The 14534-nt window shown below is 44.0% G+C and overlaps 1 protein-coding gene across 2 annotated transcripts in view; it reads right to left on the bottom strand.

The window, feature by feature from the left end:
• LOC139420201 (sodium channel protein type 3 subunit alpha-like) overlaps positions 1–14534 on the bottom strand; it is a 173617-nt gene that overhangs the window by 110088 nt on the left and 48995 nt on the right. The window contains exons 8-11 of one of the 2 annotated variants that reach the window (XM_071170029.1): positions 9350–9491; positions 9054–9251; positions 8580–8741; positions 7912–8250 (exon numbers count right to left, since the gene is read on the bottom strand). In XM_071170029.1, the coding sequence (XP_071026130.1) occupies positions 7912–8250; positions 8580–8741; positions 9054–9251; positions 9350–9491 (841 nt within the window). Of the gene's footprint in view, positions 1–7911; positions 8251–8555; positions 8742–9053; positions 9252–9349; positions 9492–14534 lie in introns of both variants that reach the window. The other variant, XM_071170030.1, reaches the window with a different exon arrangement.

Genomic DNA, 14534 nt, shown 5'->3' on the forward strand with positions numbered 1-14534 from the left:
CCACTTTAATAATGGGAATTGATGGGAAATGATGTAAATATATCACTAGCCACTTTAAACAATGCTACCTTATATAAATGTTACTTACCCTACATTATTCATCTCACACGCATACGTATATACTGTACTCTATATCATCGACGGTATCCTTATGTAATACATGTATCACTAGCCACTTTATACTATACTATGCCACTTTGTTTACATACTCATCTCATTTGTACATACTGTACCCGATACCATCTACTGTATCTTGCCTATGCTGCTCTGTACCATCACTCATTCATATATCCTTATGTACATATTCTTTATCCCCTTACACTGTGTACAAGACAGTAGTTTTGGAATTGTTAGTTAGATTACTTGTTATTACTGCATTGTCGGAACTAGAAGCACAAGCATTTCGCTACACTCGCATTAACATCTGCTAACCATGTGTATGTGACAAATAAAATTTGATTTGATTTGATTTGATTTAGATTTGGATAGAAAACACCCTGAAGTTTCTAAAACTGTTTTAATTACGTCTGTGAGTATAACAGAACTCATATGGCAGGCAAAAACCTGAGAAAAAATTCAACCAGGAAGTGGGAAATCTGAGGTTTGTAGGTTTTCAAGTCTTTGGCTATCCAAGAAACAGTGTAAATTTGGTCCGATTGCACTTCCTAAGGCTTCCACTAGATGTCAACAGTCTTTAAAACCTTGTTTCAGGCTTCTACTGTGGAGGGGGAGTGAATAAGAGGTGTTTGACTAAGAGGTCTAGCAGAATGCCAAGTTATGAGCGCGGTCGTGAGAGTGAGCTACGTTCCTTTTCATTTCCAAAGATAAAGGAATTGTCCAGTTGGAATATTATTGAAGAATTATGATAAAAATATCCTACAGATGGATTCTATACATCGTTTGACATGTTTCTACAAACTGTAATGGAACTTTTTGACTTTTTGTCTGGACTAAGTGCCTGCGCCTCGTGAATTTGGATTTGTGAACTAAACGCGTGAACAAAAAGGAGGTATTTGGACATAAATGATGGACTGCTGCAGAGGATAAGTTCATTAGAGTTACCTGACTCAGAAATTGAAGCCCAAATAAATGCTTCACAGAGTTCAAGTAACAGACACACCTCAACATCAACTGTTCAGAGAAGACTGCAGGCCTTCATGGTCGAATTACTGCAAAGAAACCACTATAAAACACACCAATAAGAAGAGACTTGCTTGGGCTAAGAAACACGAGCAATGAACATTAGACCGGTGGAAATCTTGGTCTGATGAGTCCAAATCTGAGATTTTTGGTTCCAACCGCCGTGTCTTTGTGAGACGCAGAGGGAAAGTAATCTAGGGAAAGGGTGACTACGATGAAGAACCTCAAATATAAAACATATTTTGATTTGTTTAACACTTTTTTGGTTACTACATGATTTCATATGTGTTATTCCATAGTTTTGATGTCTTTACAATGTAGAAAATAGTAAAATAAAGAAATCAGTAGGCGTGTCCAAACTTTTGACTGGTACTGTATCCTTCCATACATTCGGGCGGGTCTTGTGAGGACTGTGGGCTTCCTTCCTGAGAGTCTCACCTTTACACAGAGGGGTCATATTAGTGTGTAGCCAAAACTGTACGGATGCTACACAGAAGTTGGCAGATCTGCTGTATCGACATCAGACGAGTCCCTTGATCCTTGTGGGGGTCGTAGAGCAAAACCTGAGAGTATCATCTTTGTTCCTGAGATCATCTTTCCATAGAGGGGTCATACATGTTTTTAGGCCAAACCGTTCAGACGCTACAGAAGATTTTTTGAGAAGACAATTTTCTGGATGTCTCATGGTCTGACAAACATCACTCTAGCTCTCTTACCTTTCACCGCAGTTTTACATAGACGGATGAGGTGTATTGAGATGCATCCAATGCAGAAAAACGGATATCTCTAGCTTAAACTGACAGATTATTATGTTGATTTTTTCTTTATGCTAAATACATTTCCGCGTGGGTTGGACATCAGTTGGTGTTGAAGACTTTCATTAATGATCAAGTTGTAATGCTTTCTAAATGCATATTTCCCTCCACCTTTATTCAGGTATTTCATTTGATTTAGGTTTGTGGTAAAAGGAAGGATGCCTTTGAAAGTATCCAAATAGGGCCCTAGTTTAGATATTTTTTAATTTCTTTAATTATTTTACCCCTTTTTTCTCCCCAATTGATAGTAGTAACAGTCTTGTCTCATCGCTGCAACTCCCGCAGGGACTCAGGAGAGGCGAAGGTCGAGAGCCATGCGTCCTCCGAAACACAACCCAACCAAGCCGCACTGCTTCTTGACACAATGCACATCCAACCCGGAAGCCAGCCGCACCAAGGTGTCGGAGGAAACACTGTACACCTGGCGACCTGGTCAGCGTGCACTGCACCCAGCCTAACACAGGATTCGCTAGTGCACGATGAGACAAGGATATCCCTGCCAGCCAAACCCTCCCCAACCCAGACAACACTGGGCCAATTGTGCGCCGGTCGCGGCCGGCTGCGACAGAGCCTGAGCTCAAAGCCAGAATCTGGTGGCACAGCTAGCACTGCGGTGCAGTGCCTTAGACCACTGCGCTACCCGGGAGGCCTAGATATTTTCCTTGAGGTCATGCAGGGCAGCATAATATCATGGGATATGTAAGATATGTACAGTAGCTATCCAGACCAAAATAAGCACATGCTCTGTTTCACTCTACAATAAACCCTGTCAACACAAACACACACAGACACTCACACACAAACAGCCACACAGACACACACACACAAACACAAGGCAGCGACAGCATGGAAAGTGATTCATTGAGTATTAGAGAAAATGCAATTGCATTAAGGCTCTTTCCTCTTCCGTTCCTACACAGTTGCTAACACCTCCGCGGGGTAGTGTGAATCATCTGTATTGAAACAGCAAATCAAACCGTGTGTTGTGTTAATGTTGAGGAGCCCAGTGGGGAAGAGGGAGCTGTTAGCTGTACCAGTGTCACAGAGGTCTTGGCCAATGACTCCAGACAGCCAGAGGCTACTAAGCCCTGAGTCTACACTGCAGGATACGAGCCTGGCCATTCCTTTGATACAGGCTTATATAATAGTTATCCAGTTATCCACAGAGTGAATTCCCATGATGCACGCAGATACGCAACAACACACACAGACACACAAAGCAACTCAGTAACTCCACTCAGAACATGACGCCGTGCTGGATAGTCGCATGTACTTTGCTATGTTGTGATTCTTTTGACGTTTATCTTTACTTTATTTTCATGAAATGTCTGCTATCATTTTTTATAACCAACAATAAATTTGAACATCAGATTGGCAGTTACTTCCCCAATTCCTGCTGCAACTTTGACTTATCTGCGCTGGGCTCTTTCTTATAATTCCGACCCAATTTTCGGGGTATGCAAGAGGAGCGCCAGCATTACAGAGGCAGGAGAGGGGGAGTCCTGGCGAGATTAAGGTGAAGTGAAAACCAGCCACCTCTTCCCGACTTTCTATTGGCCAATGTACAGTGGCTTACAAGAGTATTCATCCCCCTTGGCGTTTTTCCTATTTTGTTGCATTACAACCTGTAATTTAAATGGATTTTATTTGGATTTCATGTCATGGACATACACAAAATAGTCCAAATTGGTGAAGTGAAATGAAAAAAATTACTTGTTTCAAAAAATGCTAACAAATAAAAAACTGAAAAGTGGTGCGTGCATATGTATTCACCCCCTTTGCTATGAAGCCCCTAAATAAGATCTGATGCAACCAATTACCTTCAGAAGTCACATAATTAGTTAGATTGCACACAGGTGGACTTTATTTAAGTGTCACATGATCTCAGTATATATATACCTGTTCTTAAAGGCCCCAGAGTCTTAACACCATTAAACAAGGAGCACCACCAAGCAAGCGGCACCATGAAGACCAAGGAGCACTCCAAACAGGTCAGGGACAAAGTTGTGGATAAGTACAGATCAGGGTTGGGTTATAAAAAAAATATCCAAAACTTTGAACATCCCATGGAGCACCATTAAATCCATTGTTAAAAAATGGAAAGAATATGGCACCACAACAAACCTGCCAAGAGAAGGCCGCCCAACAAAACTCACGAACCAGGCAAGGAGGGCGTTAATCAGAAAGGCAACAAAGAGGCCAAAGATAACCTGGAAGGAGCTGCAAAGCTCCACAGCGGAGATTGGAATATCTGTCTATAGCACCACTTTAAGCCATACACTCCAAGGAGCTGGGCTTTATGGAAGAGTGGTTAGAAAAAAAGGCATTGCTTAAAGAAAAAAATAAGCAAATATGTTTGGTGTTCACCAAAAGGCATTTGGGAGATTCCCCAAACATATGGAAGAAGGTACTCTGATCAGATGAAACAAAAATTGAGCTTTTTGGCCATCAAGGAAAACACTATGTCTGGCGCAAACCCAAAACGTCTCATCGCCCTGAGAATACCATCTCCACAGTGAAGCATGGTCGTGGCAACATCATGCTATGGGATGTTTTTCATCGACAAGGACTGGGAAACTGGTCAGAATTAAAGGAATTATGGATGCTGCTAAATACAGAGACATCCTTGAGGGAAACCTGTTTCAGTCTTCCAGAGATTTAAGACTGGGATGGAGGTTCACCTTCCAGCAGGACAATGACCCTAAGCACACTGCTAAAGCAACACTCAAGTGGTTTAAGGGGAAGCATTTAAATGTCTTGGAACGGCCTAGTCAAAGCCCAGACCTCAATCCAATTGAGAATATGTGGTATGACTTAAAGATTGCTGTACACCAGCGGAACCCATCCAACTTGAAGGAGCTGGAGCAGTTTTGCCTTGAAGAATGGGCAAAAACCCCAGTGGCTAGATGTGCCAAGCTTATAGAGACATGGCCCAAGAGACTTGCAGCTGTAATTGCTGAGAATGGTGGCTCTACAAAGTATTGATTTTGGGGGGGTGAATAGTTTTGCACGCTCAAGTTTTCTGTTTTTCTTGTCTTATTTCTTGTTTAATTCACAATAAAAAATATTTTGTATCTTCAAAGTGGTAGGCATGTTGTCTAAATCAAATGTTACATAACCTATTTAAAAAATATATATTTTAATTCCAGGTTGTAAGGCAACAAAATAGAAAAAATGCCAAGGGGGGTGAATACTTTCACAAGCCACTGTACAGTCACATGATAATAAAATGCATGATCTCCGATCGCGGATTGTCCACCAACGTGACTCTCGTAACTGCAATATTCTCGGCTTTTCTTAAACATGGCTTTCGGACAACTCGAGAAGGTCAATGGATTCTCCATTCACCGAGTGGACAGGGCAGTAGAGTCAGGGAAATGAAGGAGGGGAGGTTTTTGCCTCTTCATAAACAACAAATGGTGTGCTGACTTGAGCGCAGTGGTAGTCTCAACCCATTGTTCACCTGTCTTGGAATAACCGATGGTCAAATGCCGACCCTTCTACCTCCCTAGGGAGTCTTCAGCTGTTATTGTGACTGTTGTATACATTTCACCTCAGGACAAGAAATATAACAATCTGGCACTTAACGAACTGTACAAGGCTATAAACAAGCAGGAAAACTTACACCCAGAGGCTGCCTTTCTTGTCGCTAGCTATTTTAACTCCGTGGCATTAAGACACATGATTCCCTATTTCCATTAACACGTCTCCTTCGCCACAAGGTACAATAAAGTCCTAGACCATTGTTACTCTACCCACAACAAGCATACAAGGCCCTCCTTTGTCCGCCATTCAGCAAATCAGATCATGACTCCGTACTGTTTACAAGCAGAAGCTTAAACAGGAAGTACCCGTGACTCACTTTGTTAAGAAATGGTAGTCAGAATCAGAGATTATGCTACAGGACTGCTTTGCTAGCGCTGATTGGAATCTATTCCGACACCCCGGCGATATCCATCGATGAGTTAACCACCTCCGTCACCGGCTTCATATGGAAATGCATAGGCAATGTTTCCCCACAGAAGGTTCGACGCTTCCTCAACCAAGAGCCCTGGATTAACACAGAGGTTGGCGCTAAAATAAAGGACAGAGCTACCGCACACAGGGCTATCACAGACGACTCTGAGCCTACTGGTAAGGACAGGAACAAGTACAAGAAGTCCCGCTACGACCTGCACAGAGTCATCGAACGAGCAAAAGGACAATATAGGAATAAGGTGGAATCATATTACACAGTTTCCGATGCCCACCGCGTGGCAGGGCATCGGAGTCCATTAAGGATTTCAAAGGAAGATCCAGCCGTGATCTGCCCAACGATGCTTATTTTCCAGTTGAACTCAATGCATTTTATGCACACTTCGACAATAACAACACTGTGCGTGAGGTCCCCCCCAACCTAGAGGACTGGGTGATCTCACTCTCTGGGGCCATTGTGTGTAAGGTATTTAATCAGGTCAACACTCGCAAGGCTTTGGGTCCGGACGGTTGCACATTGACAGGGCTGCAGTGGAGCAGGTCAAGAGCTTCAAATTCCTCGGTGTCCAAATCTCTAAGAACTAAAATGGTCAACGCGCACAGTCATGAAGAAGGAGCAACAGAGCCTCTTCCCCTCAGGAAGTTGGAAAGGTTTGGCATCAAATCCTCAAGTTATACAACTGCACCATTGATAGCATCCATACCAGACGGTGATGCGGACAGCCCAATATATCAATAGGGCCGAACACCGTGCCATCCAGGACCTCTATATCAGGTGGTCTGAAAGGAAGGCCCGGAAAATCATTAAAGACTCCAGCCACCCAAGCCATAGACTGTTCTCACTACTTCCGCATGGTAAGCGGTATTCATGCATCGTCTGACACCAAAAGGCTCCTGAACAGATTCTATCCTGAAGCCATAAGACTACTAAATAGCTAACAGAATGGCTACACAGACTATCTGAGTTGACCCTTGTATTTAATTTGTATTCAGTTTTCACTGTTTCTATGCACACTCTAAGGACTCTACACACTCACACACACACTGACACTCCAACACACATATACTGTAACATAAACACATATGTATACTGACTCTACACATGCACACACACTCACATACAATCAGAATTTACACTGCTGCTAATCTGTTTATCATACACTGAGTGTACAAAACATGTTCTTTCCATGACATAGACTGACCAGGTGAATCCAGGAGAAAGTTATGTTCCCTTATTGATGGCACTTGTTAAATCCACTTAAATCGGTGTTGATTAATTAAGGGGGGGAGACAGGTTAAATAATTATTTTTAAGCCTTGAGACAATTGATACATGGATTGTGTATGTGTGCTATTCAGAGGGTGAATGGGCAAGACAACACTTTTAAGGGCCTTTGAACGGGGTATGGTAGTAGCTGCCAGGCGCGTGTGTCGAGAACTTCAACGCTGCTGGGTTTTTCATGCTCAACAGTTTCCTGTGTGTATCAAGAACGGTCTACCACCCAAAGGACATCCAGGGAACTTGACACAACTGTGGGAAGCACTGAAGTCGACATGGGCCAGCATCCCTGTGGAACGCTTTCGACACCTTGTAGAGTCTATGCTCTGACGAATTGAGGTTGTTCTGAGGGCAAAAGGGGGTGCAACTTAATATTAGGAAGGTATTCCTAATGTTTTGTACAATCAGTGTATATCCTGGTGCCTAGTCACATTACCCCTATACATATCTACTTCTATCCCTCCAGTATCCCTGCACATTGTACATATGGTAATATTGGAGCTGACCCTGTATATAGCTTCTTACTTTCTCGTGTTCTTTTTCTTATTTGTATTTCTTGCTTGTGTTTGTTCTATCTTGTGTTATTTTTAATGCTACATTGATATTGAATACTGCATTGTTGGGTTTGGAGCTTGTAAGAAAGGCATTTCACTATACTTGTGCACGTGACATTAAAACTTGAAACATCAAACTCAGTACTCACACTCTCCTCCTTGACCCTCTCAATGGTGCATGCTGGGAGGCCCTGCGGGGTGACCCCGTTCTGGTCCATGGCCACAAACAGCTTCCCATTGATGTTGAGGAAGACCTGGGAACCCCGGCTGCCCGTGCTGTAGGTACTGGGCCTGCGTCTGGTGCTCCACGGGACCACCAGGGACCCAGCACGACTGTGTGTCCCCTCATTGTCCCCATGGACACTGAGCTCATCGTCGGCAAAGTCACCCTCTGAGTCTTTGTTCCGGCGATTGAAGTTAAATATACTGACGTTGCTTCCTCGTCTAGTGCGCGTGGAGATTGTGCGGATGAGGAGGGGGTGTGTCGGCTGGTGGGGGAGTGGAGAAATAGTTTTGAGTGGGCTATAAGGTAGGTACGTCTTCTGTTAGAAAAGAGTAAGATACTTGACTAAAACCCTGGAAATCAGATAATTCTTTGACAAATCAGGATTGCCTTTAATCACTATAGATTCAGAAAAGTGAAAGATCTATATACCAAAATACATACTTCTCTACAAAACCTGAAATTCTACTTCAGATTCAGCATGTTTGTATTCATCCATAATGTTTTATCCATGATGAAACATCATGATTAAATAACAATCCATTACGAATACATAATTATGATATTTACCCTGCCCCCATCCACTGTATCCACCTTTAATGTTTTCACGTCTCCCTTCTCCACGTCTCCCTCGTTCTCCGTCTCCTCCACCAGCCCCTCTAGACTTCTCCTCCTGCTCTGCAACTCCTTGTTGTCAGGCAGAGCCAGGCCAGGGGACAGGTCCAGGAAAATCAATGAATCTGTGTCTTGAGCTTTCTGAGTAGCGTTGGAAGGCAAAGCGTCAGTTCATTTATTTTTACCTAGATTTGCTATGAAAAACATTTTCATGTATGAGTGACTGGGTTTCGAACCTGAGTCTTTTAGGTCTATCAAGGCTATGTTAGCCTGTTGAACAGAATCCTAGGGCCAACAGCTATAGTCCTTTTTCAGGATATTGTCTCATTCCAAATTAACAGAAGTCCCATACCAGTACCTGATAACCAATTTAAAGAAATCTGCAAGTGTATGTCTACAGTCCAAGTTCCCAAAGCATTAGCCATAAAATGACAACATGAAACTCTGTCTTACCTGTGCTTCCTTCTTGAGGCACTCCATGGCCAGCTGGAACTCCCTCTCTTTCTGCCAGGCCTCCTGGATAGTGGCCTGGTTCTGTTCCTCGTAGGCCATAGCCACCACAGCCAGGATCAGGTTAACCAGGTAGAATGACCCCAGGAAGATGACCACCACGAAGAACACCATGTAGGTCTTTCCTGCTGACCGCAGAGTCTGAGGAGGGATGGATGGACACATGATCTTTCAGACTATGACCTGAATTAGGAGATCGTTTGAAATAAAGCTGACCATTTCCAGGTGTCCTTACTGACCTGGTGATAGAGGTTCTCCCAGTAATCTTGTGTCATCAGCCGGAAGAGGGAGAGAAACGCCCAACCAAAGCTGTCAAAGCTGGTGTAACCATAGTTAGGGTTCCTTCCTGCCTTCCTACATTCAAACCCATCTGGGCAATGCCTGGGGAGAAAACAGAAACAAAACATCAAGATAACGGCGTAAGGCTCTTGTCCAGAAACAAAACATCAAGATAACGCCGTAAGGCTCTCGTCCAGAAACAACACATCAAGATAACGCCGTAAGGCTCTCGTCCAGAAACAACACATCAAGATAACGCCGTAAGGCTCTCGTCCAGAAACAACACCTAGCTCCTTAACACCTAGGCACGTGTGTAAAGCTGAAGGAATTGGATATGTTTAGGCAATATGGCAAAAAAATCCACTTAGCCTATGAAGATGGAGGGCAAGATGGAGCTGCAACCATATTGCTCATACCTAGATGATTATTTCAAATCTACCTGTGCTTAGGGGTTAGGAGCCAGGGTTTCTGGATGGGGCCTAAGATCCTAAAAAAAACACATACTAAAGGAAATGTAGAAAAAGATTGGATCTCGTACCAATATGCTGCCTCTTTAAGGTGACCCCATACGAGGGTCGGTTTGCTCCTAGCAGAACTAGGCTAGGTGGCCTGTGCTTTGCACTTAATGTGTTGTGAAATCTGTTGTGAAATGTACTGTAATGTCAACTGCCTGAACTGTTTTAATGTTGTTGGACCCCATGAAGAGTAGTTGCTGCCTTAGCAACATCTAATGGGGATCCATAATAAATGCAAGTACAAATACTCCCTTAAAAGACCTTCGCTTGAAAAATCTGGGGAAAAAAGTAATTTGACTGTTTGTCCCTTTTGAGACACCATAGCCAGTATGCCAGTACGCTTCCTCAAAATAGTATGAATAATCTTAGATAAATCTGTAATAAAATCTGACATTTATGCCGAGGATGTCTTAGTCTCACAATTTTAGATTTAACTAAGATGTTTGGTGCAGTATTTCTCAAGTAAAAAAAAAAACTCAACTAAACGCCATCATAAAAACCTACCGAACACCAAAACAATCAAAAACTTCACAACAACATTTCTGCGTAACATATACGCAAACTGTTTCAACTGGGAAGCATGCGACAGGCTTTAAGTGTGTACAGTTCATGCACATTCTTTGGCTTGTCATTGCCGCACAGTGAGCTCATCCTATGCCTGTTATCTTAGAGAAGGGGGGCCATTAAGATAAATAACTGTGTCCACAGGCTTTATCCAAGCGACAAGGTCCCATACAGGTCATGGCAGTCACTTATTACAGATAATATAAATTCAGCAAGGGGAAATTTCACACATATAGTACATCAGCTTATCGGAGTAGTATGGGATTGTTGTTCAAAATATGTAGATGACATAATGGGACAGGTTTAGATGCTTTTCCATGACTAAACCCTCGTGTAGACAACACTTATCGGGCCTAAGAGGGTGATGTCAGCCCAGAGCAATGCCACTGCATGCCACCCCACGTTAGATATGCCCCCCACCCCCTCGAACCCCCATGACAGAAAGGTGAGTGACTCCGACACCCGGCTTCCTCTGAGACACGGACCGAGCTAGAGTGGCTAGAGGAGCTAGGGGGGCATGTGAAATGGGTGGGTGTCTTGAAGAGGAGTTGAAAGGACGTGGCGCCACCAACCTGCCATCACGCCAGTCACTCGTCCCCTCACACCACCTCAGCCCTTCACCCATCCCTGAAAAGCCTACCAGGCAACACGTGTCAACCAGGGATAGGATTGATTTCAATTTAATTTGAAATTCTAATTCAATTCTTGAATTCACTCATGAAGTGGAAAATGTATGTTGAATTCAATTTCAATTTCAACAGTTCAAGTTATGGAATTGGAATTGAATTGGAAATAGACTGTTTGGACTTTTTGAATTGGAATTGAATTGGAAATAGACTGTTTGGACTTTTTGAATTGGAATTGAATTGGAAATAGACTGTTTGGACTTTTTGAATTGGAATTGAATTGGAAATAGACTGTTTGGACTTTTTGAATTGGAATTGAATTGGAAATAGACTGTTTGGACTTTTTGAATTGGAATTGAATTGGAAATAGACTGTTTGTACTTTTTGAATTGGAATTGAATTGGAAATAGACTGTTTGGACTTTTTGAATTGGAAATAGACTGTTTGGACTTTTTGAATTGGAATTGAATTGGAAATAGACTGTTTGGACTTTTTGAATTGGAATTGAATTGGATTTGTAAAAACAAAATCTTTGGAATCTTTTAATTATATTGGAATTAAATATTTTTACATTTGCCAGTTGATGGGCTTAATTCACATACTGTAGTATAAAAAATGTACTTCAGGATATGTTTTAAATAATTTATACTTGTACATCTACAATTCCAGTATAGCTAGGCTGTCTGAACATTTACATGATCAGCCTCAAAGCATGAGGGAATTTTAATTTGTGGACGTGTTGGGGTTAATATTGAATCGGGAATTTAATTATTATAATTGACCTAACACTGGAATTGAGAGAAATTGAACCATCTCAGAATTCAAATACTGACCTGGAATTTGAATGGAATTAAATGGAATTTACAGGGAGAGAGAATTGAATTAGAATTGAATTTGTGGAATTAACCCAAACCCTGCAGGCAACATCCATCTCTCAGCGGCTTTGGCCGCGGCTGTGGCATGTGGAGGGAGAGTGTGAGGGTGTGGGGCAATGGGCTCTATCACCCACCAGACACGTCTTTGTGTTTCTGAGGACGTGTTAATGGACAGGCCCCACTTCAGCCTCTGGGACGCCCTTAATGGGAGGCCCTAAACCCTGCTCTTCCTGGCCTTCGCCTCATATCACACACACACACAAACACACACACACATACCCCAACACAATTCTCATACAGTGGCTCGACATAAACACGTCTGAAGTGGAGATAAAACAGAATTTAATCTATCATCGTTTTTAAGATGTATTTACTACTTTTTCAATTTCAGAATCTACATGTAAGTACACCCTTTTCGTGTTTTCTGTAATTGTTATCATGGCTGCATGTACGCAAGTCCATAGTTAGCCACAAAAACACGCTAGCTGAACAATGTTTTGTTAATTTCTAGTGGCATAAATCCTTATGGCCTTTCAGGAAAACCAGGAAAGAGTGGCAGGGATTACACCGAGGAAGATGAGCACTCGTGCTATCTTTACAGGGGTGGATATACTCCTCCCTGCCATTGGTAATGCCACGCATCGATGTAGACGGAACGTTCTGAACGTTCTGAACTCTGTCATTTTGTGATGGTTCCTGTCCTAGAACTGTCAATCTGAGACCCAGATTATAATATCACCTGTGTTTGCAATCTCTAACAGTGGGGCACTTAAAGGCATCAATAAAATTGATCTAATTTGAGCCAGAAATGCTGGACTACAACATGAAGAGGAACAGGAAAAACCTTTTCAAACATAACAATGCCTCACAATGTAATTAAAAGGACCATGGATTGGTTAAATTAATGTTTTCACCCTTCATCTCTAATTTGACGGCACAGAATGTGTCACTACAAACTTGGCAGTTGATGAGCCCCAAACATGCAACAGCTACAGAATCAGATCACTTTTATAGGATACAAGTCCTACCCTGCAATCAAAACCCTGCCCGCCGTTCTTGTTGTTATGTGTAACGTGTTGTGTTCTTGTTAGCGAGAGATAAGGAGGAGTCATTGAGCAGGAAGGAGTCACTCAGAAGGGAGGAGTCACTCAGCAGGGAGGAGTCACTGAGCAGGGAGGAGTCACTGAGCAGGGATGAAGTCAATGAGCAGGGAGAAGTCATTCAGCAGGGAGGAGTCAATGAGTAGGGAGAAGTCACTGAGCGGGGATGAAGTCACTGAGCGGGGATGAAGTCACTGAGCGGGGATGAAGTCACTGAGCGGGGATGAAGTCACTGAGCGGGGATGAAGTCACTGAGCGGGGATGAAGTCACTCAGCAGGGAGGAGTCACTGAGCAGGGAGGAGTCACTGAGCAGTGGGGAGTCCCTGAGCAGTGGGGAGTCACTCAGCAGGGAGGAATCACTGAGCAGGGAGAAGTCACTCAGCAGGGAGGAGTCACACAGCAGGGGGAAGATACTGAGCAGGGAGGAGTCACTGAGCCGTGGGGAATCACTGAGCAGGGAGGAGTCACTCAGCAGGGAGGAATCACTGAGCAGGGAGGAGTCACACAGCAGGGAGAAGATACTGAGCAGGGAGGAGTCACTGAGCAGTGGAGAATCACTGAGCAGGGAGGAGTCACTCAGCAGGGAGGAATCACAGAGCAGGGAGGAGTCACTGAGCAGTGGGGAGTCCCTGAGCAGTGGGGAGTCACTCAGCAGGGAGGAATCACTGAGCAGGGAGGAGTCACTCAGCAGGGAGAAGATACTGAGCAGGGAGGAGTCACTGAGCAGTGGAGAATCACTGAGCAGGGAGGAGTCACTCAGCAGGGAGGAATCACTGAGCAGGGAGGAGTCACACAGCAGGGAGAAGATACTGAGCAGGGAGGAGTCACTGAGCAGTGGGGAATCACTGAGCAGGGAGGAGTCACTCAGCAGGGAGGAATCACTGAGCAGGGAGGAGTCACACAGCAGGGAGAAGATACTGAGCAAGGAGGAGTCACTGAGCAGTGGAGAATCACTGAGCAGGGAGGAGTCACTCAGCAGGGAGGAATCACAGAGCAGGGAGGAGACACTGAGCAGGGAGGAGTAACTGAGCAGTGGGGAATCACTGAGCAGGGAGGAGTCACTCAGCAGGGAGGAATCACTGAGCAGGGAGGAGTCACACAGCAGGGAGAAGATACTGAGCAGGGAGGAGTCACTGAGCAGTGGAGAATCACTGAGCAGGGAGGAGTCACTCAGCAGGGAGGAATCACTGAGCAGGGAGGAGTCACTCAGCAGGGAGAAGATATTGAGCAGGGAGGAGTCACTGAGCAGTGGGGAATCACTGAGCAGGGAGGAGTCACTCAGCAGGGAGGAATCACTGAGCAGGGAGGAGTCACACAGCAGGGAGAAGATACTGAGCAGGGAGGAGTCACTGAGCAGTGGAGAATCACTGAGCAGGGAGGAGTCACTCAGCAGGGAGGAATCACAGAGCAGGGAGGAGACACTGAGCAGGGAGGAGTCACTGAGCAGGGAGGAGACACTGAGCA

Source organism: Oncorhynchus clarkii, chromosome 11, assembly GCF_045791955.1.
Source record: "Oncorhynchus clarkii lewisi isolate Uvic-CL-2024 chromosome 11, UVic_Ocla_1.0, whole genome shotgun sequence".
Classification (NCBI taxonomy): Eukaryota; Metazoa; Chordata; class Actinopteri; order Salmoniformes; family Salmonidae; genus Oncorhynchus; species Oncorhynchus clarkii.